The sequence below is a fragment of the Epinephelus fuscoguttatus genome, linkage group LG17 (genome assembly GCF_011397635.1).
Source record: "Epinephelus fuscoguttatus linkage group LG17, E.fuscoguttatus.final_Chr_v1".
Classification (NCBI taxonomy): Eukaryota; Metazoa; Chordata; class Actinopteri; order Perciformes; family Serranidae; genus Epinephelus; species Epinephelus fuscoguttatus.
Genome location: NC_064768.1, coordinates 40,390,393 through 40,414,295, shown reverse-complemented (window position 1 = coordinate 40,414,295; position 23,903 = coordinate 40,390,393). Strand labels below are relative to the sequence as shown.

The window sequence follows — 23,903 nt, the reverse complement described above, 5'->3', positions numbered from 1 at the left end:
AAAGAAAAAGAAAACTCCCAGCCCCCCCTGCAGAGGCCCCCCACCCTGTCTTTAAATCCTAGACACACCCCTGCTAGCTGACATGCTAACATGCGAGCCCAACACAACCCTGTGTAGTTTACACTCATATTTTAATCTTTAATTAATCGTTTTTATTTTCAGGTCTCAGGAGCTCTACTAGCCTCTTTTATGTACTTGTCATACAGCAGAACATTACCTGTGTTGGATGAGGCCACATGAGGTCACCCGTGTAACTTTGGCGCAGTGATGTCGATTTGACGCAGAGCCTGAACGCCTCTTAACGCCTCTTAACGCAGCCTGAGGCACAAATTACAGTTCAGGTTAAAGTTAAAGTTAAAGTCAGCATAAACTGGCTGTGAGGCTTAATCCTCCGAGCGAACTACAACAAGTTAAAGAGTCCAGACGACACACAGCTCACCTGTGCTCCATCACACTCGGTACCGGTCAGACCACGCTGCTGCCTTCAGGTGTAATTGGAAATACAACCATTCGGCCTCCTGAAGGCCAACTCCACACACGACAGACTTCACATGGTGATTTCAAACTATCAGCAGAGTGTAGCTTTCTGTTTCACACACTGCGTTGTTAATTAATCACAAAATTAATATAAATTAATAATTAATTAATTAATTAATTAATTGTATTGATTTTGATAAGGTTGGTACATGACATTTTTACACGTCAAATGACACTTCAGTCTTGAAGAACAAAAATAAAAACACAATACAAGCAGGGTAATAGAGATTCATACAGGAGGGGGCACAGCACCAGTCACAGTCTGCCAAAAAATAATCAAAATAACAAAATTAAATTTGAATAAATAAACACATCAAGATTAAAAATGATAATAGTTCTCTTTTTCTTTTTAAAAAGGAATAAATACAAAAAACAGACAGGGCAAGACAAAACCAAAATCACACTTCCAGTCCTCCAGACGATGCACAGAGCAGGTTAGTCATCCTGATCAGCATGAATTCATACTGTACGAGGCAGTTTTTGTCATAGAGTTGACCCATTGTTTTATTTCTGGGGGTTACGCTGACTTCCACTTTATTATTATTATCATTATCATCATATATTTTATTCTTTTTATTCATATTTTATTGAGGCAAACAGGCAGGGACAATCAGAAGCTGCAGAGACACATACTTGATTAAATATAAAACACATCACAGACACAGACAGGCACTCGGTAAAACTATATTCTGTTATATACATAAATACATACACACATATATAAATATATGTATTGTAGTACTTTATTATTATTTGTAATATAGATGGCCAATTGTTTTATTTCTGGGGGTTTCGTTGACTTCCACTTTATTATCATCTATTTATTTATTTTACCAAAAAAGAAGGACATAGGCAGGGACAATCACAAGCTGCAGAAACATATACTAGATAAAATCTAAAAATAATACTTGATATTTTTTTTGTGTGTGTATACATATATATATATATTCTTTTTTATTATTATTTTTCACTAATCAAGCAGACAAAACCAAGGACACAGGAACATCACAGGTGAAAGTAAAATGCTAAACATATAAAATGGAAAAAAAAAAAGAAGCAAGGTTACATTGTCGGGTCCTTTATGTCCATAATCATCCTTTAACATTACAAAGGTCTTTATGATTCATGACTTTGATTTATGGAAATCAAGGGTATTTTTATGGAGGGAGAAATCTTCCTCTAATTCAGAAGCTATAATCCATTCTGTATGTCAGTACAGTACAATATTGAGAGGAATAAAACAAAATTGAACAAACAAATTAAACGTGTAAAAAAATATAACTTCAAAGTTTAATAAAAAAAAATCAGATATTTTTCACATTTTTAGTTGCATGTGTTTTGAGTTGCTCCAAAACATAAAATTGACTCAATTATTTCCACCGATTCAGAAGCTGTTGGAGACTCTTAAATCAGCCATTTCCTTTGTATCGCTTTTCTACAACCTGCTAGTAGTATTTGATTTATTCGCGGTAAAATTATACGTATTGTTTTTATAACGTCAAACAACTGCTTGTGTTTCCGGGATGCACGTGAACGCCTCACACTAACTAGTGACAGTACTTCATGGTCGCGACTTCATCACAAACATCATGCGAAGGATGGCGGAGGAGATCCAACCGACCAAGGAGCAGAGGTGACACTTTAATTTAAATACTCTCTAACACCGTGGTCGGTTAATCGGTTATGTAACGTGTCCGGTTGTTTCCCCCGCTGACTGCCTGGACACAGTTTGATTGTGTTCTTAAACTCTTTCTCTCTCCGTACTAACTCACCTGAACACAAGCCAAAGCTCTGTTAATATAAACTGTGTTTCTGTCACACATCCAAGTGACGTGAGCAGGTAGAGATCTCCCAGTGTCCTCTGGTACAAAGTGTTCCTCTGGGCTGATCGGGACTCGACTACTTTATTTAACTCGTTCCTGCTTCTCTGAATACTGGATTTGTGTTGGTGTAACTGGGTCCTGATGCGTTTAATGGACGCCGAATTAAACAGAGGCTGCTGGAGACTTCTGTCAGCTCTTAAACCGGCTTGCATTCAGTCAGTATTTACTGTGGGGAACAAGTCAAGCTTAAATTAAATATATTTTTAATGACATTTGGCACAAAAGTCTCAAAATACAAACTCAGTAACTCTGCTTCTTTCTGTTTACTGTTGAGGTTTTGTTGAAGGCAGTTTCGGGGACGTGCTGTATAGATTGCATACCAGCAGCACTGATAGCACAAATGGTCAAAGTTCAAATCATAGCTGTCTCATGTGTTGTGTCTGTCTGCTTGTGCATGTGTGAGTCACAGCTCCTGGATTTTGAGTTGGCTTCCCTCTTGGTGCCCCACGTCTCCCTCACAGCTGAAAGATGCCGAGGAAAAAATGCTCAAGAGTAAGTGTGAGTTTAAAAAGAGCTGATGAACCACTTCAATGGTTTTAAGATAAGAGTTTGAGCCGTATGTTGAAGTCGTGACCTCTCCTCTACCCCCTGTCCCATCATCCCCCCCGTCCCACAGGTGTGACGCAACCTTTCTCCAGGCAGCACGTCCGAATATCCAACAGCAACTATCTGTGGACCTTAGCGTTCTCCACCCAGCCGTGCTCCGTCCCCCAGCCCCCCGCCCAGCCCAGTTGTCCCCTGGTTCTGCTGCATGGCTTTGGAGGCGGGGTCGGCCTTTGGGCCCAAAACCTGGACTCTCTGTCAAGCAGCGGACCGGTCTACACTCTGGACCTGCTGGGCTTCGGGAGGAGCAGCCGGCCCCTGTTCAGCACCGACCCAGAGGGGGCCGAGGAGGAGTTTGTGGCAGCGCTGGAGGAGTGGAGGGAGAAGGTGGGGCTGGAGGAGATGGTGCTGCTGGGACACAACCTGGGAGGGTACCTGTCTGCGGCATACACACTCAGATACCCACACAGGTACGTTACTCTGTGTGTGTAAGAGTACCTGTATGTATCTGTGTGCCCTCTCTCAAAGCCAAGAACCAGGGGCCGGTTACACAAAAATTTTCTCCTTAAGTATGACACTTAAAGCTGAATTTCTCCTTAGCTGAGGGACTTACACAGTTGCACAGAATCCCTTAAAGGTTTCCTTAGTAGACCTTTACTGTGTTGAAAGACATTTTGCAGCAGTAAAAGTTTCCATGGAGATTATTTGTTTGCTTGGACTCACGCTTGTGACGCCTGTTATCGTCTCACAAAGTTGTCTAATAGTTAGACAGTGAAAACCATCATGGTCAGAGGAGGAAAGGATTAAACGTCTGGAGGAATACGACCATAGAAAGAACAAACTACAAAGTAAATTTGATCCACAAATACCAGAAAACGACTGTAAGAAGAAGCAACAAAAATTAATTCAGTCACATCTGTCGAGCCAAATGTGTCATTCACTCAGCAGACATGAATTGTAGTTGCTATGTATGAACACTGGGGGCGCTGTATTTGCAGTTGGAGAACTACTGTATCCACCTTATTCCTGAGGTCACGACTGCAGAAATGATTATGGTCACAACTTCCTGTGAGACAGAGGAAGTAGCAGTGAGCTAGTTAGCCCCAGTGGCTACTCTTGGTGGCCGCCAACGCTGGTTCTTTTCCAAAGTCATTTGCCTTCAGTTTATTTTCTAACAAATATTTAACTAACTTTTTCTAAAATGTCTCTGTGGAGCTCTGGTACCTGTTGCACTGTCCGTGTCTGTGACGACCAACAACCAGTCTGAGCTACATGTTTGTCTTCAGCAACTGTGTGTTGAACATGTGACCAGAACAAAAAGGGATTGTTCCTGTTGCCATGGTTACCGTTGACATGGGAAATAAAACCACGAGAGTTTAAATCAGAGTTATCAGCAGAGAATGACACGTAGACTGACAGGTGCGTCACTCACTGTCTTTCCCCGTCTGACTTCAGTCTCTACGTTAGAAAATAAACTGTGAAATATGTATTTAGTCATCAGGGCTGAGAATGTGTCGCTGATTTACTGTACTGCCTTTATATCATATAAAGAAATTAATCTTTTACTCCTTCTTTATATGACTGTGACTGAAGTCTGCTGCTAAAAATAGTTTTTAATAAATCAGAAGTTATAAAAACATGTAAACTGCGTGGTTAACGCAGACGAGCGGAGGATCAGCTGGAAACATCACATTTATTCACTTCACATGGAGCTACAGTTAATACTGAATTATGTGTTAGTGTCAGAAATCATAAATCATCTTTAGAAGGAGCAGATGTTACCTTAAGCTGCTCGGGACTTTAATATTTTAACAGAGCAAGGCAAGCTAACTGTTAGCATGCTAACTGTTAGCATGCTCGGTTGCTTTGAGACAGCTCTCAGAGATGGCACAGGTATGATCATCCGGTTTGAGCTCTAACAGGTGGTGTGTTCCACGTTTTATTTCCCAGTTGCTCTTGGAAAGAATAAGGGGCCTCCCTAGTGTAGTGGTTAGAGCACTCATCTTTCTTTTGGGAGGTCCAGGGTTCGAATCCTGCCAGGGTCGACGTCAGCAAAGGCATGCAGCCGCAAGAGGCTCCACCACCGAGCCGAAAGGGATATTTCAAATTCCCGAAGGACTCCAGAATCTGAGCCAAGTCCTCAAACAAGTGCGTCTCAAGCCCGTGTAGACGGGAGCCTCCAGACGTAAAAATGGATTCAATTCTTGGAAAGAGGAATAGTGTACTGTAAACAAACTGTTGCCATTAGATCTCGCTGGTTTCGGTTTAACGCCAGAAGTTGCATCCATAATTCATGCAAGGTATCACTGGGGCAGGAATAAGGTGGATAAAGGCAGGAACAACATCGTTGGCGTCAGGTGTTTCACCCTGGAAGACCCGTGTTTTGGTGGTATGAATAAATATGATGGTTGTTCTGCAGCTCGAACCTGAAGTTTACTGTTTGAAGTCGACACAACCAAGGGAGCCATGGCATCAACTGTGCACAGTGCGTCAGTCAGGTCAGGCCAGGTGAAACATCCATGTAGCTGCAAGTAACAGGCCTAGCTCCTACTACATCTAAAGTGGACAATCCAAAGTATATCTGTCAGGTTCTCCTGGTCGCAGAACACTCTTCTCAGGGTGCGTTAGTTTTTCATCTATCATCATAAACTCAGTCATGTTGCAGTTATCATGGAGTCAGAGGCACCTTAAGTTTTGGTTGCTAAGGTCTTTTTTGCAATGGTCTCGGGATTCCTTATAAGACGAAGACAAGGAGAAAACTTGTCCCCTGATAGACAACCAAACCTTAGTCGAGGAAAAAGGTCATAAGTCAGCAAGACTTCATTGGTTGCTTAGTCGCAGGAAAAAAACACAAGTGAAACTCTATCAGGAGCTGCACCTTGTCAAAATAAATCCAAACCTATATGACTGGACCATGTGTGAGTTTACTTTGAAAGGACAGACACAGGAAGTGTCCACGCTCAGCAGTCAGACAGGAGTCAGGTTAATCTCCAGGGCTGGTACCTGCGGTTATTCCACAGGCTAGTTAATAACATGTCGGGCAGGAAATCCAAAGTGTGGGATCATTTTGAGAAGGTGAAGGACGAACCCAAGGTGATATGTAAACTCATCTTCATTGGTCGACTACAAACATGACGTATCATCTGAAACATGGAAGTAGCTACATGCCCATTAGCCCACAGCGTCATTAACAGGCGGCTCGCTCAGTGTGTGACGTGCACTTGGAGATAAAATATAGGCCTATATTAATGAAGGGTCATTAGTACTGTTTGTATTTCTCTGTAATGTAGCACAGTGTTAACAATGTTACTGATACTATTCTTTCTCACACCTTCAACTCAAACCACCAAAATATATCATTTCATCATTACATTCATATCAGAAACATGCAGGAGACTATGACTTTAGTTGTTCTTTTATGTCAGACATGTTAGGATGTTACATACCTTGACATGTTTCGGCAGAAACTTCTGCCTTCCTCAGAAGTGTCACTTGGTGGTGGATGTGACAGCTAATCTGTCATCCGATGCGGGAGACTAGTTGACTGATGGACCGTAATGATGACTTAGTTGAGGGGCAGCCCTGTACTGTACTAAGTGAAAATCTCAAGGAAACCTTGAGGAGATGACCTAAAGGTGTTTTGCGCAGCTGATTTTATTTTGAGGAAACGTAAACAAGGACTTTAAGGAGAATCTTAACTTAAAGGGATAGTGCACCCAAGAATGCAAATTCAGCCATTATCTACTCCCCCATATGCCGAGGGAGGCTCAGGTGAAGTTTTAGAGTCCTCACACCACCACCACCTAATGGAGGCTGACGGCGCCCCAGATTCAAACGTCCAAAAACACATCATTGAAACCACAAAATATCTCCATACTGCTCGTCCGTAGTGATCCAAGTGTCCTGAAGCCCCGACATAAAAAGTTGTTTGGAAAAACGTCAGTTGAACTCTGTTTTTAGCCTCATTGTAGCCTGTAGCTCTGACTGCCTCTCTGGGCACGGGAACTGCCCAGTGTTCCGACCATATTAAACTCATTGTTCCGAAATCATCATGATGCCCTGTGGTTAAGGTCTGGTTAGGTTTAGGCACAAAAACCACTTGGTTAGGGTCAGGAAAAGATCATGGTGTGGGTTAAAATGAAAAAGAAAGTGACAAACACATAAGCCGTGAGCCTGCTCCGCCTCAAGCCTTTCCCAGCTGACCCAGAGCTGGTCGCGGCGCACCATCAAGGCAGAAATATGCACGCCGGGAGCCGTTCAGCACCGCGGACCGTCGGACTAATGGGCTGTCGGACCAATGACATGGACCCCTCTGTACACCGCGCTCACGTGTTGTAAGGAAAATGCTCAACTTCAGCAAACACTGAAATGAAGAGACTTGGAGAACCACGGAGAAAAGTTACAGCCAACGGGTTACTTTAATCGCAGAACTCAGCATACAACAGTATACTAGTCTACACAGAAAAACAGTGAAACAGCGAAACAGCCCTGAACAATCACCCTTCAAATGCTTTTATAATGGACGTCTGCTCGTTCATGTGCATGTGTGTGTATGTGTGTGTGAACATGCTTGGGTCGTATTCCCTGGGAATCTAAAGTTCTCCTGATTTCCTACTTATTCCTAGAGCTGGACTTCGTGCGTCAATATTTCCTGTCTCCTTTGTCTCTCTGGCATAAACAACCGTTCCTATTATGAAACCTGGCACATCTGTTCCACCGGTCAGGGCACCCTAACCCAGAACGTTCTACTTCATTTGACCTCCCAAGGCTTGACCTACGCACAAATACTCAAATTATCAAAACACCTCTTATGGGTCCTTTTTACTGCCAAATCTGATATTTGACCAGCTGCTTCCTAAACCTAGTGTAACTGACCTTATTTTTCACCTTTGGTATAAAATGATACATTATCTGCCTCTAAAGTGTGTGCACTTGCACGAGACCGTGAGACATGGGCACCGCCTTCATGCGTGTTCACGTGCTTTCGATGGTCTGGCGTGCAAGCGCACACGTGAGCGCGGTGCCCAGAGAGGCAGTCAGAGCTACAGGCTACAATGAGGCTAAAAACAGAGTTCAAATTAGGTTTTTCCAAACAACTTTTTATGTCGGGGCTTCAGGACACTTGGATCACTACGGACGAGCAGTATGGAGATATTTTGTGGTTTCAGTGATGTGTTTTTGGACGTTTGAATCTGGGGCGCCGTCAGCCTCCATTAGGTGGAGTTGTGTTGCTACCTCCTCTCCCCTTGGATCTCTGCAAGTGATGTGAGGACTCTAAAACTTCACCTGAGCCTCCCTCGGCATATGGGTGAGTAGATAATGGCTGCATTTTCATTTTTGGGTGCACTATCCCTTTAAGGTGCTTTAATTTTGTGGACTCATGTTTGTCGCCTTCTTTAAACCCAGATGATCTTTATTCTGTAGCGTCCTCAGTTGTGAAACAGAAAATGTTCCCATATACTCAGAACACTCCCCTGGGTGCTCACTGTCATCTAGAACATGTTTCATCATTCATTATCAGTGGAGCAGCTCCAGTTTTTAAACCCTATGACATCATGAGTTTTTAATTTTAGGACTCTAGTGTTTGAATTTGGGACAGTTGTTCATTTTCAATAATATTTTTGGACTGTTGTAAACCATAGAAATAACCAGGGGAGGGGGAGATAATCGATACAGCACAGCATTGTGATATTTCAGTGTGGCAATATCATCTCGTCACACTGCGCCAAGTGTCCATTTTTTTATTATATAAATATTATTAATGCTACAAATGCAAATTAAACTTTACTAGAATAATATAATAAATTGCATTTTCAGTCCACTAGATACATTTTGCTGCAAAGAGATAAACAGGGTTCAGCTTTTGAACGCAGCAGCTTGCACCGCATGTCATCAGTCTGTGATAAATATGGAGAAGGAGTTGATCATTTTAGTGCAGCAACATAATATATTTAATGAAATGAAAATAATGTCCCATAATCTTTAATTAATGAGTTGCCCTCCACATTACCACAGTGCCAGGTGTTGTTATACACTGTGGTTTGAATGTAGAGCTTCAAAGCTTTAGATACTGTTAATGTAGATTTGTTTCATTTGGTATATCTGTCAGGATGCTGGAGATTATTGGTGCACTCAGTTCACTGGTTCAGAGCTACTTTAGATTGTGTCAGGAATACATTAGCTTTTAGCTTCATGCCAAGTGAGAACGTAGTCCTGCTATGTAACATCTCAGAACTCTGTGAAATGGTCGTGTTCGCTGTCTTTTTACATCCTCTGTCACACTCCACCATCTGGATTTGTAATTGAAATCAAGAAACTCTGCGTGTGTGTGTGTGTGTGTGTGTGTGTGTGTGTGTGTGTGTGTGTGTCTGTCTGTCTGCAGGGTGAAGCATCTGCTGCTAGTGGAGCCATGGGGGTTCCCAGCACGTCCAGAGAACCCCAACCACAACTCCATCCCAGTGTGGATCAGAGCTGTCGGGGCTGTAATGAGCCCCTTCAACCCGCTCGCTGGACTCAGACTGGCTGGGCCTCTAGGTGAGCACACACACACACACACACACACACACACACACACACACACACACACACACACATCCTTGAACATTAACACACTCAGATTCTTCCTTCTGTTTTATATTCAGTATAATTTGAGGTTTGGCATTTCTGAATCGTGATTATGTGCATCAGATTTAAACATAAAAACTACAAAATTAAAAAGCTCAATTTAATTAGTGTCAAAGACTCGTTCAGTGTGTTCCCAGTTACAGTGAAGTGGAGCTACAGTCCCAGCTGGACGAGGACATCTAACTGGCCTACTGTCCTTGTCCCAGTACACAAGCACGGGAGGGGAATCCATTTATTGAGCCAAGTATGTGCGACTCCTCTACGATAGGTGGAGATATGCCCCCTTTCAGCTTGTTAGTATTGGACCTTTTTCCTGTTGACCTATTACGTCACAGACCAAACAATGGACAAACAAGTTAGCTACGGTTAGCTAGCAGCTAACTGCTACCATGGTGGACAACTTTACAGCTCTGTACATTTGGTCCGTCCAAAAAGTCACGGCTCTGGATGTAGATTTCTCCATGTTGTTACCGGCTTCTTCTTCTCTTACACAGTCACAGTGTCAAAATAAACCACAAACACCACTGACGGAGAGCTGACTTTAGTAACATAAGTCACAAACTGCGGCCATAACAAGTGCGTGCATCACTATTAAGTGTTTCATTTTGTCTGCTTGCTAAAAGTGTTTGATTATTTGCGCTGTGTTGATCTCTCAGGGCCACCATACTTACGTAGATTATTCCTACTTCTTGTGGTACAGATACAACAAAAAGGAGGGATTCTTTGTAGGGCTGCATAATTAATTGAAATATTATGTCAATTACAATATGACCAAGTGCAATATCCAAATTGAAGGAGCCGCAATTTTTGATAAAGGTAAAACACGTCACATTGTAAGTGAAGCATTGTGGTGCTACAGAGATGCAGACGTGAAGGAACTTGCTTGTTTTGTACAGACTCACATCATCATTTTAATTTTTTTATTTCCATTGAAAATTATGCAAAAATTACCATTCCCACTAAAACTGCGACTCCTGTCACAATTGCAATATCTGTCACAATAATCGGAATATTGTTTTTGCATATTGTGCAGACCCAGTTCTGTCCTCTGGTTCGAAAACACCTATTGTTTTAACACTGTTTTCCAAATAAAAAATAGATCCCTGTGAACCATTTTGCCTCCCAACATGAAAAGCAAGTTGCTTTTTGTTTAACTGCTCTGTGTTCTCATCGCTCTGATTTCACCAGACTGAAAAAGATGAACATTGAAAGGTTTTTTTCCCCCCGTCAGCTCAGCCAGTCTTTCTCACCATCACCTGCTTTTAAAAGACTTTCTAAAAACATGAAATGCAATGTGTAGGTCAGGAGAGGCTGCCAGGTGTCGTGTCAGTGCTCTGGTTGTGTTTACAGTTATCATATGAATATCTCTCAGGTCCGATGCTGGTCCAGACGATCCGGTCGGATTTCAAACAGAAATACTCCTCTGTGTTTGACGACAACACAGTATCTGACTACATCTACCACCTGAACGCCCAGACTCCAAGGTGAGAGGGTTCTCTTCCTGCTTTATTTGTTAGTTTCCACATTTAAGAGAACATGTATACAAAAGTAGAGGAAATGAAGGTGCAGCGGTTAGCATGGTTAGCACTGTCACCGCACAGCAAGAAGGTTCCTGGTTTGAACCCCAGGGCCCCTCTGTGCGGAGTTTGTATGTTCTCTCTGTGTCAGCGTGGGTTTTCTCCGGGTACTCCGGCTTCCTCCCACAGTCCAAAGACATGCAGGTTAATTGGTTAACGTTCCGCCTTAAAGGTTGTCTCCACAGTATGAACAGTGGTTACATGAGCCTCAAAACCAGACACAACTCAGCCCTGAGCAGAGTGAGCGTCCTCTACTGACCAATCAGGCTGCAGTGTTCACAGCTCCACCTTTTAGTACCAGATCTGTGTGCTAGGTACCCCAACAGAGGGGGGACCAAACATGGGGACGCTAAGGAACGCTTCTGTTGGTACCATAGTCACAGGTAGACTGACTCAGTCTGAACACCTGGTCGAGTGTGGCTTGACGAGGCTGACTGCTAGCGTTAGCATCAGAGGCTGTGCTAGCTTGGACCTCCGGGTTCGCTGCTAAATGCTTCATGTCGAGGTGATATTTCAGGCTTGAAGTTCTCCGACGGTACAAAAATTCCTTACTGCAGAAAGGACCTATTAACAGTTCATCTGTAAATGTTCCGCCACTGTGGCCTTTAATTATGCCCTGGGTCAAAGGGCACCACAGAACGCAATGAATCAGCGTTAATTTTTTAATAAAAAGTGACAAACACATAACAGATATTGAGCCTTTGAGAGATGGAGCTGTTGGAAGTAGAATATCTAGAGGCTGCTGTTCAGGGATTGATGGAAATGAACCTGTGTAGTAACAGGCCCAATGTTGAACCTGTAAATATCTAAAAAAAAATGTGTCCTGGGTAAATCAGATTTAGCTCTCAGCTGATCTAATAAAGCAAAAACATCAGCTGTTAAGGTGAGAAACAACATGATGTGCACTGGTGCTTTATTTCTCTCCAACACGATGCCTCTCTTCTTCTTCTTCTTCTCTCAGTGGAGAAACAGCCTTTAAGAACATGACCATTCCCTACGGCTGGGCGAAGAGACCCATGCTGGAGAGGATCGGACAAGTCCGGGCCGACATTCCCATTTCCTTCATCTACGGATCACGCTCCAGCATCGACAGTGACTCTGGATACGCGTTCAAGAAAACCAGGCCGGATGTGCAAATCAAGGTAGGTTCATTTACATGTCAGTGTCTTTAATAGAGACGCAGTGATCTCTCATTTCTTTAGTTTGTCAACAACAACAGTAACTCAGAGTGAGATTCAGATTCTGTTACAATATTAATAGTTCAACTAAATCAAATCTACTAATTAGACATTTAAACAGCTTCCAAATACAAAAACTGCCCCCCGGGATCTATGTGTATACATAAATCAACATTGTTCTGTGTTGTCTGTCTGTATCTGACGTCGTCTTTAAGAAGATATTTTTAATCTCAAGAGTTTTTTTCTGGTCAAATAAAGGTTAAATTAAAAAATTTAAATTCTGTGTGTCAGGTGATCAGAGGAGCAGGCCACTATGTTTTTGCCGACCAGCCTGAAGACTTCAACCAGACAGTCCTTCAGATCCTCAACAGGCTGGAGAAGACGAGCCAAGACGAGGGAACGAAGCAGTGAGAGGTTTAACTTTAACACAGCCTCAGCTGTGCGACCGTCAGCCTCTTCTTCATGCACTTTACTCTTAGAAGAGAAGCAGCGCTGACCGAGGACTCGTCACTTATCATTCCTGAGGTCAGATGGTGCCGCGGGTTTCTTTGTCCAACCTCATGTAAAGTTTTGTAAATAAATGTGAGATGCAGTGTGTGTTGCTCACTGAGTGTTTTGTTCCTCCATCATGAGGTCAGAGCAGTTGGTGCAAACTCGCATCCATTTCGAAATTCTGAGAAAAAAAGAGAAATCCTCCCTCCAGAGAATCAGAGAATATCTTGTTTTGGGCTGAGGTCTAAGCAGAGTGCACAGGCTGTTCTCTCTCTGACCTCTCACCCACTCTGTGACAGACATGAGGGAGAAGTGTGTGGGGCAAAGGGCTGCTGTGTTTTTCAGGAAGCTTCCTCGCTCCTCTGGAGGCCCTGTGACCGAGAGCGTCCAGCAGGTGGCGGCACAGTAGCAGCGTGCACACGTTTCCTCCCCTCTCCTCTGCAGAGGGGGAACAGTGAATCCCAAACAGAGCGGCCTCACATGCATATTGAGCTGAGTGACCTACTCAGGAGACCTGGACAGTGATGCTTTAAGAGCAGCCTCACGCAGCTCACTGAAGTCACAACTGCAGTGACAGAATGAGTCTAGCAGGAGAAACAGGGCTGTGCATCTGCACGGCATTTTTTATAACCTGGTTTTTAGGACCCTGATGGTGTCTGATGAAACATGTTTCTTGTTATGTTGTGTTGTTGTTGTTGTTGTTGTGTTGAGTGAGGCTTATGTTTAAGAAGCTTTGAAGTTTCACAATCGTACTTATGTAAAATATAACCGCTTTGTTCAGTATGATTATCTGGAGTAGTTGTGACTCTCCTAACACCACTGAGTTAGCTGACGTTACAGCTCAACTGAGGAGGACGCCATTAATGTTGACAACTCACGCTGTCTGACCATGAGCCTCTCGTCCATGATGATGCACGCTTCCTTCTGCATGGTGATAGGGTTGGCGGGTACCTGATGGGTAACCCTCAAACAGCTGTATAATGGGTAAAATCATGTATATGTATAAATGGTCAAAAGGCAAAAATGAATTATGTGCGGGCGGGCAGCGGGTGAGAACAAAGATATATATTATATATTATTAAAACAAAATAAAATGTCCAAAAAATATTACTAAAATGTTGGGGGTAAAATAACAAAATTTCCCCCAAAATTTAATGAAATGTTCAAAAATAATGTCAACAAAATGTCTGAGAAAATGTTGATAAAACGTTCAAAAAATATTATTAAAATGTCAGGAAAAAAGTTAATAAAATGTCCAAATGTTTTTAAGAAAATGTTCAAAAAAAAAAGACCGTTGATAACATTTTAGAAAAATTTTATTAACATTTCCAAATAACATTGAAAAAATACAGGTAACCCACAAAAAGCTGTGTAGCAGGTAAAAACATTCACGGCTAAAAATGAACTACACACGGAGGGCAGCGGGTGAGAACAAAAAAATCGATTTTTCATACTAAACCAAAGTAAAAAGTTGTGCAGTATATGTGTAATATTCCAACATCTAAATCACTATTATCAAGCTGCAACTCCTTTTATTTTGAAAGCCAATGACACTAGTGTAACCTTTGACCCCGTGGTCACATTGGTCACCGACGTGGAGGACTCCAGCCATGACACTGTGCAGCCCGAGGATGAGGTGGCAGCCTACATGGAGTTGGGATCCTTTGGAGGTTTGATGGTGGTGGAAGGAGCATGCTAACATGTTTCCTAACCTGGCAGTGATTGAATGTTTTCACCATCCAGTCAAAGAGACGTCCAATTCAAGAACGGAGAACCAGCTTCATGTGAGGGACTGGAGCCTGGGGGGGTTTGATCATGAGGCAGCTTTGACTGAGACATGATGACGGGTAACAGGTCGGTTCTGGTGCTGAGCTTTACAGGTATGGGCGGGTGCAGGTTTCCAAAAGCTGGACCCGTGCAGGACTCTGCTCCTGTTTATACAGACATGGTTTAGGGCTGTCACTACTACACTGTCCGCTCATTCCATGACTGTGCCTTTTATACAGAACGGTGAGGCGGCATAATGGTGTGAAATTCCCGCCTTGAACAGGCGGTGCAAAAGGAGCCACTGATTGGCGTGGCAATGTGCCAGAAAAAGAAAGGAAGACACACTGCATGATTTAAAATTTTCACAAAAGTGTTTCCTGTGCAAGAAATTCATTCAGCACATCTGTTAGACCTCAGAAATGTTCACAGGCCTTTTGGTGAGAAACACAAAATGCAAACAGCTGTTTAAAGAGCCCTCAGCAGGACACCTTCAGTACTGTGACTTCTCATTTCCCATGAGCGCCTCCAACAGTGTGACGGCTGCAGTTTAGCTCAGCAGTGGAGCAGAGACTTGATATCCTGGAGACGTGTTATTTTTTTAAATCCTGGCCTCTGTTACCTCTGCCCGTCTCTGTCACTTCTGAGACATCAACCCGGCCCACCCGAACTGTCTCCTGGCAACAGGGTAGCCACGGAGACCGAGTCTTTTGGATCTCCGACCTGCAGGAAGTGATGCTGTGGTTGGACGGGGTAATTATAGGTTGCTTGTTTTCTTCAAGACGCCGGCTGGCTGCTTGTCAAGGCAGCGAGGAGCTGCGTGTGTGTGCACGGCCTCTCGGGGACGGAGGTGTGCACACACAATGTGCCCAGGCCTCCGTCCATAATACTCACTTAATAAGCCTGCAGGCGTATTCATCATGCCTCTCTCTCCGTCACCCACTGAGTCACATGGGCTCCAAATCATTTCATTAGGAAAAGTGAAACAAGTGAGAAAAGTGACAGCAGCTTTCATACTGTGTTTGGATTTAATTGAACGCTTGAAGGCCTGAAATAACTGCACATAAAAGGTGTGTGCACAGAAACACACACTGTTGCACTGCTGCTGCTGCTGGCAGCCTATCAGCTCTCAGTTTGTCTTTAATCAGCACCACCACATACAGGTCTGTGCAGCCAGAGCATCAGGAGCTCATTCTGTCTGATCTGCAACACCAAACTGACATTTCACTGATTATTGTGACTCATTCTGGGTCCTAACCCGTGGCGTCAGAGTCACAGTGTAACCGCTCGATACCTGAACACAAATTATGACATGAACATGGAGTCAGCCTCATACTGCAGGTGTCCATCACCTCAGTGCAGAAGCTCCGTCGTCCACTAGTGTGAGTTGTATGCACACACAGCTCCTCTCCCCTCTTGTCCAAACAATTATAGTCTGTTTATGAGTGACTGATGATATTTACAGTCCACAGATTTATTTTTACCACCGCGCTGGCAGCCTCGCTGACATTTGCACAAGAAAAAAGGACAATATTTCAGTGAAGTCTTTGCAGCACGACTGTGTTGTTAAATAAAAGGAGTATCTATCTAGAAAGTGAGTTCCCTCCCAATGATCTGAGAGGTACAGTTATTTTGCCAGAACTCCCCAAATCCTCAGCCTTTATGCAGCGAGAGAGAGAGCACTTCACAGCTCCTCACAGCTCTCACATTACACCAAAGGCGTCAGAGACTCATGATCACAGCGTTTCAATTCTGACTGAGCGCATCAGGAAAAGCTAACAGAGTGGAGTTTGCCAGCTGGTTGGTTTATTCTCTGCAGACGCAGCACAGGAAGAGCTGTCGACGTGATGACTTCTCTTCACCTCGCAGGAGGAGTGAAATGGATCCGAAGAGGCATTGAGGCTTGTGTGAAGGCGTCTCATCAGTGACATCACCGGGACTGAGACTGAAGTGCTGCTGATTCATAAAATCCTGTAGAGCGGGTAATTTCTCTCCCTTCATTGAAACGATTGATTTCTTTAGAACTCGATCTGGTCCTGGAGCCGAACACATTAACACGCTTGTCCCAACTGTTTGTTTACACTGATATACAAGTACAGCTGGGCCTTCCTCACTCATTTATTCATACACACAGTTTTACTCCATTATCATCAGTATTCTGTATTCAGATGTCTGATTTATAAACTGAGGCTGTAAACATGGTGAGATAAACTTTAAAAACAGAACTGCAGTGATCTCCAGAGGCACCTGGAAGTTGTTGTTTGCACTTCCACAGTGTGGTGAGAAATTAAAGAAGAATAGTCAAAATGGATGCAGCAAAGGTCGAAATATCTTTACTGTAAAGGGATAGTTCAGATTTTTTTGAAGCAGGGTTGTTATTTATAGACAGTATATTACATACAGAAGATATCAGGCACCACGTCACCAGTTTGGAGTCTGACATGGAAGCTGAACCATATGAAGGGGTCAAGTGGTTTAATTTCACTGCTTTACCTTAACGTCAGAGATTTCCATCTGGTAATTGAAGCCGTTAAATCACTCTTCTCAAAGCCGGACTCCATTAGGAAAAACAGTGATTTAACATCACTGAACACAGGAGCTGCTGATCCTCCACTGCCTCAGTCAGTAACTCTGGATTCACCAAAGTCACACAACAAATGGAATGGTGTGCGAGTCAGTCACTGTGACGAATTAAAACACCAGGGCTGGAAGACCCACCTGCTGGTTCCCAGTGTGCCAGTCAGCTACAGCAGCACCAGAGAGAGACTTCTTTTTTTTTTTTTTTTGGATATTTTTTCAGGCTTTTTAGCCTTTAATGTATAGGACAGACAAGCGTGAAGGGGGGAGAGAGCAACAGAGCAACAGCCTTGTACATGTGGCGTCTGCTCTACCACTAAGCCACCGGCACGCCACCAGAGAGAGACTTATGCATAAGAACGGGACAGTGTGCCGATGTTGCTCTGCAGTTGTAGGAGATTTGAATGGAAACATATCCAACATATACTAACCAACATACTAACTATCACCCAGATGTGTTGATCACCAGGATGAGGAAGAAACACTGCACGAGTTGTGTGAGAGTTTAGCCCCATTCCCACCAAACCCTTTCAGTCCAGTCCCTTTGGAGCCAGCAGTAAGCCTTCAGACATGGTACCTAGACCCTGGGTGTGTTCAGACAGTCCTCTTAAATGTGGGCGGGGTTGTTGTCACTCACTGCTCCGTCCAGCACTCGCTGTATTTCCTCATCAGCGGTGACACAGATGGAAGTCTGCACCTGGTTTATCGTCCACAGAACGAGGCTGCACGCCCACATTTTCACAACAAAATAGAACAGGCTGCAGTGAGAGTCTCTCTCCATGGGATATTTCAAAATAGCAGCTTTGTGCATTTAGTCCTTCTCAGGCAAGCTCAGGGGTTTAGTGTTGCTGTAGCCCACAGGAAGTGAGGATTAGAATATATGACCTTCACATAATCCGCTCCAAATGAATCTATATTTTTAAAGTCATTACTAAAAGTGTGTGTCATATAAAAACTAAAGTGATGGTCAAAGTTGTCACAGTGAAATTTAAGGTGTGCTGATGGATTCACGTCATCAACTCATGCATTGAGTAACATTACAAGTTAACGTTCCACCTTAAAAGTTGCCGGCAGTCGGCCCAGTGAATGAAGTGATTTTTTTCTCTTTCATTTTATAGTTGTAGTTTACTGATGTATGAACAGAGGTTACATAAAACCAGAGTGAGCGTCCTCTACTGACCAATCAGACTGCAGGGTTTCTAGCTCCACCTTTTAGTACCAGATCTGTGTGCTAGGTACCCCAACAGAGGGGGGACCAAACATGGGGATGCTAAGGAACGCTGCTGTTGGGACCATCCACAACTTTTACTGTGGGAACAGAAACAAAGTTGTGCTGTTGTTAACTGTGGACCCTGATTACTTTAATTCATGAAGACTGTTCACCTTTTTTGGATTCTCCATCCAGCGTGGAGACGTGCCAGAAAAACAAAGTCTTTTTCCACAAATTCAGAGTAACATGAGTGATTCACATACAAATGGTCAATCTGAGGGTGACTCCTCAGGGGTCCTTTAAGAGCCATGTATTTCCCCCAGGAGTTTTCAGAACCAAATCAGAGCTGTAAGCCAGTAAATATTGGACTTGTATTCAGCAGGTGGCCAGAAACACGTCTCCAAATAAATGCTAATGTTGAATAATACAAGTGTTTTCACAGGCTGAGTAAAACTCTCTCTGACTGGTAAATTAACTTTGCCTGTGAAATCAATGAAACCAAACAGTGACTGTTTATTGTCACGCTCCAGACTATTCTACCTTATTTGGGAAAAGGCTGCAGGCTGCGATTGTCAATTACTTCAGAAACAAAGAGTTTTCTTGCCAGAGTTTCTGCCTGTCGGCTGACGAGTCTCACTGGACTCTGATAAAGACACTCTCAGGGAACATCCAAAAGGCCGTCCTCATATCTGAGAGCATTACGAGCAGGTGTCCTTCAGAACCAGATGATGCAGCTTGGGAGGAAGTCTGTCGTCCCCACTGATGTCCTTGACACCGGTAATGTTGTCAGTTCTCATATTTTTAGAGCTGTAGCTTTAAAGCTAACCTGCAGACTCAGCTTTATGGTTTCCTGTTCAGCAGCAGTGTTGCAGCTGCCTTTTATAGCCGTGATGTCCAGTGTTCTCCAGCTGTGTCCTGCCGTCTTCACACTGCATATATATATTTGTTCTCCACATCCTCTTCGCTGTGTTGGCTCTGCTGCAGTTTGCGCCCTCTGTTCCAGGTCACATCGTTTCAGTTTCACTGGTTTATTTGTTGTTAAATTACCACGACGTCTGTTGTCGTCCATGTAGTGTCTTTAATAACAGTTTTTTTAAACACCCTCCCTCTCTTGTTTTCCCAGGCTGTCACAGCTAATGAATATTTCCCTTTAATTGACTCACTGTCCCTTCTCACTGTCTGTCTGTCTGTCTGTCTGTCTGTGTGTCTGTCTGCACTCTCTGGCAGTCCTTGGTGTCACATTGTGTGAGATGGGCAAACACGCAGTTTCAGAAACTCTGAACGAGCCTGCAGTGAAATCAAATGTACACACACACACACACACACACACAAACAAAGAGAGCATCAACACACACACTCCTCGGTATCAGATACAAACAAAAGCTCCATCAGATGGCCGAACAGTGTCTGTGTACTCTGAGACCAATTGTGTGTGTGTGTGTGTCGCCAGTTGGGCATAGTCACAAAGTAATGCAGTTTCATAATAACAGGAGTGCAGCGTCTCAGCAGGCTGTATTTAGTCTAAGAGGTGTGGGACTTGCCTGGCTTGCTGACAGTGTGTGTGTGTGTGTGTGTGTGTGTGTGTTGGGGGGCAGTGTTATCAGCAGCTCCACTGACAGCCTGGTGACAGGAGTTCAGCCTCAACATTCAGCTCCACTGACGCTCGGTCAGATTAAATGTTCTGCTGACAGATACACAGTCCAGATAGAGACCATGCAGTATTAAAACAGGGACATATATATCATGGACATGATGCTCAGGAACTAGGTGCAAAAATGGCGGCTATCACTGCTGTTGTTACACTCCAGGAAATACACACCAGAGTCCTCAGAAGTAGCGTAAAAATGAACGACACACAGGCGGGCAGTGGGCAAGAACAAAAATCAATTAAAAAAAAAAAATCAATCAATTCAAATAATTAAATCAATAAAATTCTTATCATTAATAGAATATCCAAAAAAATGTAAATAAAATGTATAAAAATAATGTAAATAAAATGTCAATAAAATTCAATCACTTCAAATCAGTTAAATGCATACCATTCTTATTTTCATTAATAAAATTAAGAACAATTAGAATGTTGATAAAATGTCCAAAAAATACTATTAAAATATCAGAGGGAAAAAGTGTCCAAATAATATAATTAAAATTTTCTGAATAAAAAGTTGATAAAATTTTCCCAAAAAATCTAAGAAAATGTCAGAAAAATATTATTAAAATGTCCAAAAAATGTTAATTAAAATGTTAGGAATAAAAAGTTAATAAAATGTCCAAAAAAAATATTATTAAAATTTTCTGGGGAAAAAAATGATAAAATTTCTCCCCAGAATTTAAGAAAATGTCTGGAAAAATGTTGATAAAATGTCAGAAAAATACTGATGAAATACACTGGGTCAGAGTCTTGCGGGTACCTGAAAGTACCAAAAACTCCAGCCATGAAACTTTGCAGCCCGAGGATGAGGTGGCAGCCTACATGGAGTTCAAGACACCCAAGGAGGATCCTTTGGAGGTTTGATGGTGGTTTCTATTGTTATTCCTGTTAAAGGTTTTTGGGGAATGTTGCCTGCTGTGAGCGTTAAAGGACAGATGCATGTCATATGTTGTAAAGGCCCTGTGAGGCAAATTTGTGAAATTGGGCTTTTTAAATAAAATAAAATTTAGCTGAATTGAAAAACAAAGTACAGTTTTGTGTGGGAACAAATGTCAGTGAAGGATTAACTTTAACAGACTGGTACTGTTGATGCGCACTGACATGCCAGGAGCAGATAATCTGTCTGCTGCTGTGAGCGTAGTGTCCTGTCCACGGTGTTTCCCTGCCCGCCTGCCACACTGATCCCCTCCACACCACACACACCCTACTGGAACATCCACAGACACTAATGTGGAATGGCAGGGTTGCTCCATCCAGCGTGTTCTACATATTTATATGTGATGTGAAACTAATGTAAATATTATATAACTGAGAGAGACGTACGCAGAGAGGAAGATTGATGGCAGTGATGTCTTTCTGAATGCAGCACGTGCCTCGGCTCACACATGACATCTCTCTGACACGCTGTCCTCAGCGGTCCATTCACTTTTTGAAACCCACATGATAACCTTGTCACTCGCTCAGTTCTATGTGTGTGTGTGTGTGTGTGTGTGTGTGTTACCCTACATGTGCCCCGGCTTGTTTGTGTGTAGCTGTCAGCATTGACTTTCCGTCTGTGTGTACGTGTGTGTGTGTGTGTCTAAGCCTGTGGGTCACACGGGTTTGTGCGTCGGACCCAGAGCTCATCTGGTCTGATCTGATTTCCTCCCAGCTGGCTGATGTGGAACAGTAGCCCAGATGTTGCAGAGATTACAGCTCCCCGCAGTGTTTGGGGGGAAGATTCGAGACCATTCAGGAAAATAAACACAATGGGAGAATTTGTGCTGCAGTTTCCTCCACAGACAGAGTCCCTGTTTTCACTGTTTAGATCACACAGATGAAAAATAAAGACCCGTACTTTTTGGTATCACCTTACTGCAACTACAACATAGATACCAAAACCATGTATGACCTTTTAGCATGTGTGTTAGGCTGTTAGCATCAGTGTTGTGAGGGTAGCTCACAGAGTTCTGAGGCCAAAATTAAACACAAGAAACAAAGAGCTCGAGTTATCACCTCTTCTTGTTTGCCTCCACAAACCCTCAAGTCACAGTTACAGTTTAGATCCATGTCCGTCCAGACTCATGTGTAGCCATGACGGTAGACTGTGCCTCAAGTATGGATGCTGCTTCGGCACAGTTTCAAGGTGGACACCCAAGATTAGAGTCACCGACTCAGTGTCTGACCAAATGTCCTCCTGTCTGTTCCTGAGATATAACACTGAGTACTGGCCACAAAAGAGCGTGTACAAGGGCTGTCAGGACAACTTGTTAATTTCAACTAATTAATCACAGAAAAAATAACATGTTACAAAAATTAATGCTGATTAATCACGTTCCGTGGTGCCCTTTGACCCGGTGCGTCACTGACGAGACGATGCTGCTCGCCCCGTGAATGAAACATTTACATTTAAAACACACCCAGATGGAACTGTTGATAGGAGCACTGTTCACTGCAGGTTCTGCAGGAAGGAATTTTCATACCATCAGAGAACTTCAAGCCTGAACTATCACCTCAACACAAAGCATTTAGCAGCGAACCCGAGCTAAGGTCCGAGCTAACACAGCCTCTGATGCTAGCGCTAGCAGTTAGCCTCGTCAAGTCACACTCAACCAGGTGTTCAAACCGAGTCAGTCTACCTGTGACCGACTAACTGACTCCCTTACGGAATGGACTGCAGACCAGTTTGGGTGGTTGAGGACAGGGACAACTGTTTCCAACATCCAGCAGCTTTACGACACATCTGGCAATATTCATTTAAATTGAAATTTTTTAAATACTGTCAAAGCAAAAATGGATTATTACAGAGCAGGTAATTAATTATTGTTTTTAAATCACTTGACTGACCTAGTTTTTGCAGATTATGATGTAACAGAGACGCTGACCTTTGACCTTTTGGATATAAAATGTCCTCACTTCATTATTTTATCCTGTGAGACATTTGTGTGAAATTTTGTTATAATTACTGTATGAATTCTTGAGTCATGGCCGAAAACATGTTCTTGAGGTCACACTGACAATTGAAGAACAGAAGACAGAGTAGCTGTGCGCACATCCAATCCTGCTTTAGGTCAGGTGCTGGATAATAGGGGTCCATGCAGAAAGAATGGTCTTCCTCAGGCAACTTGAAGTTGCCTGAGGAAGACCATTTGGGTTGAAACGTTGCTTTTTTAGTCATTAAAAACTTACTGGGAGCTTTAATTCAGTGTGCGGATTTTCTTCTTCTTTCCACACTGACAATTGACCAACAAATTCTAATCAGTTCATTCTTGAGTCCAAGTGGACGTTTGTGCCAAATTTGAAGAAATTCCCTCAAGGCTTTCCTGAGATACTGTATTCATGAGAATGAGACACACCAAAGGTCACACTGAACTTGACCTTTGACCACCAAAATCTAATCGGTTCATCGTTGAATCCAGGTGGACGTTTGTGCCAAATTTTAAAAAATCCCCTCTGTCCTTTCTTGAGATGTCTCATTCACAAGAATAGGATGGACGGACAGATGACTTGAAAACATCATGCCTCCAGTCACGGCTTATTGCTGGTGTGAAGGAAAAACCCACAGGGCACTTCTTCCACTGTGTGCAGACGATTTAAAGGTGCTGGATGATCCATGAAAAGGGCGTGAAAAAAGGTTGTTCCTGTATGTGTTCCCATATTGTATTAAAGGGTTTCTGCAGCAATGTTGTATTAAACTTCCATTCAGCCAGTGGACTCACAAGAGATGGACTTTAACAAAAGAAAGGTCAAAATGAAGCATCAGAGGCAGAAACACCCTGAAGGCAGAGGACACACTGTCGAGGCTCAAGCTAACGTTAGCTACATAAACATAAACTTGAAGCTGCAGCAGCTTTGGTTCTGATTAGCAGACGGCTAAACTATGAGCAA

At 43.1% G+C, this 23,903-nt stretch overlaps 1 protein-coding gene across 3 annotated transcripts; it reads left to right on the top strand.

Annotated features, from left to right (window-relative positions):
- Nucleotides 1-2,052: 2,052 nt before the first annotated feature.
- LOC125904586 (1-acylglycerol-3-phosphate O-acyltransferase ABHD5-like) lies at nucleotides 2,053-13,334 on the top strand. 3 transcript variants are annotated; one of them, XM_049602100.1, is made up of 7 exons: nucleotides 2,053-2,170; nucleotides 2,830-2,912; nucleotides 3,037-3,433; nucleotides 9,346-9,497; nucleotides 10,960-11,071; nucleotides 12,126-12,306; nucleotides 12,634-13,333. In XM_049602100.1, exons 1-7 carry the CDS (start codon nucleotides 2,127-2,129, stop codon nucleotides 12,751-12,753), a joined length of 1,089 nt encoding a protein of 362 aa, XP_049458057.1. In that variant the 5' UTR covers nucleotides 2,053-2,126; the 3' UTR covers nucleotides 12,754-13,333. The 3 variants fall into 3 exon arrangements, with proteins under 3 accessions (XP_049458057.1, XP_049458056.1, XP_049458058.1); XM_049602099.1 differs by lacking the exon at nucleotides 2,053-2,170 and adding an exon at nucleotides 2,177-2,575 and having other exon boundaries at nucleotides 12,634-13,334; XM_049602101.1 differs by lacking the exon at nucleotides 2,053-2,170 and adding an exon at nucleotides 2,569-2,577 and having other exon boundaries at nucleotides 2,819-2,912; nucleotides 12,634-13,332.
- The last annotated feature ends 10,569 nt before the right edge of the window (nucleotides 13,335-23,903 follow it).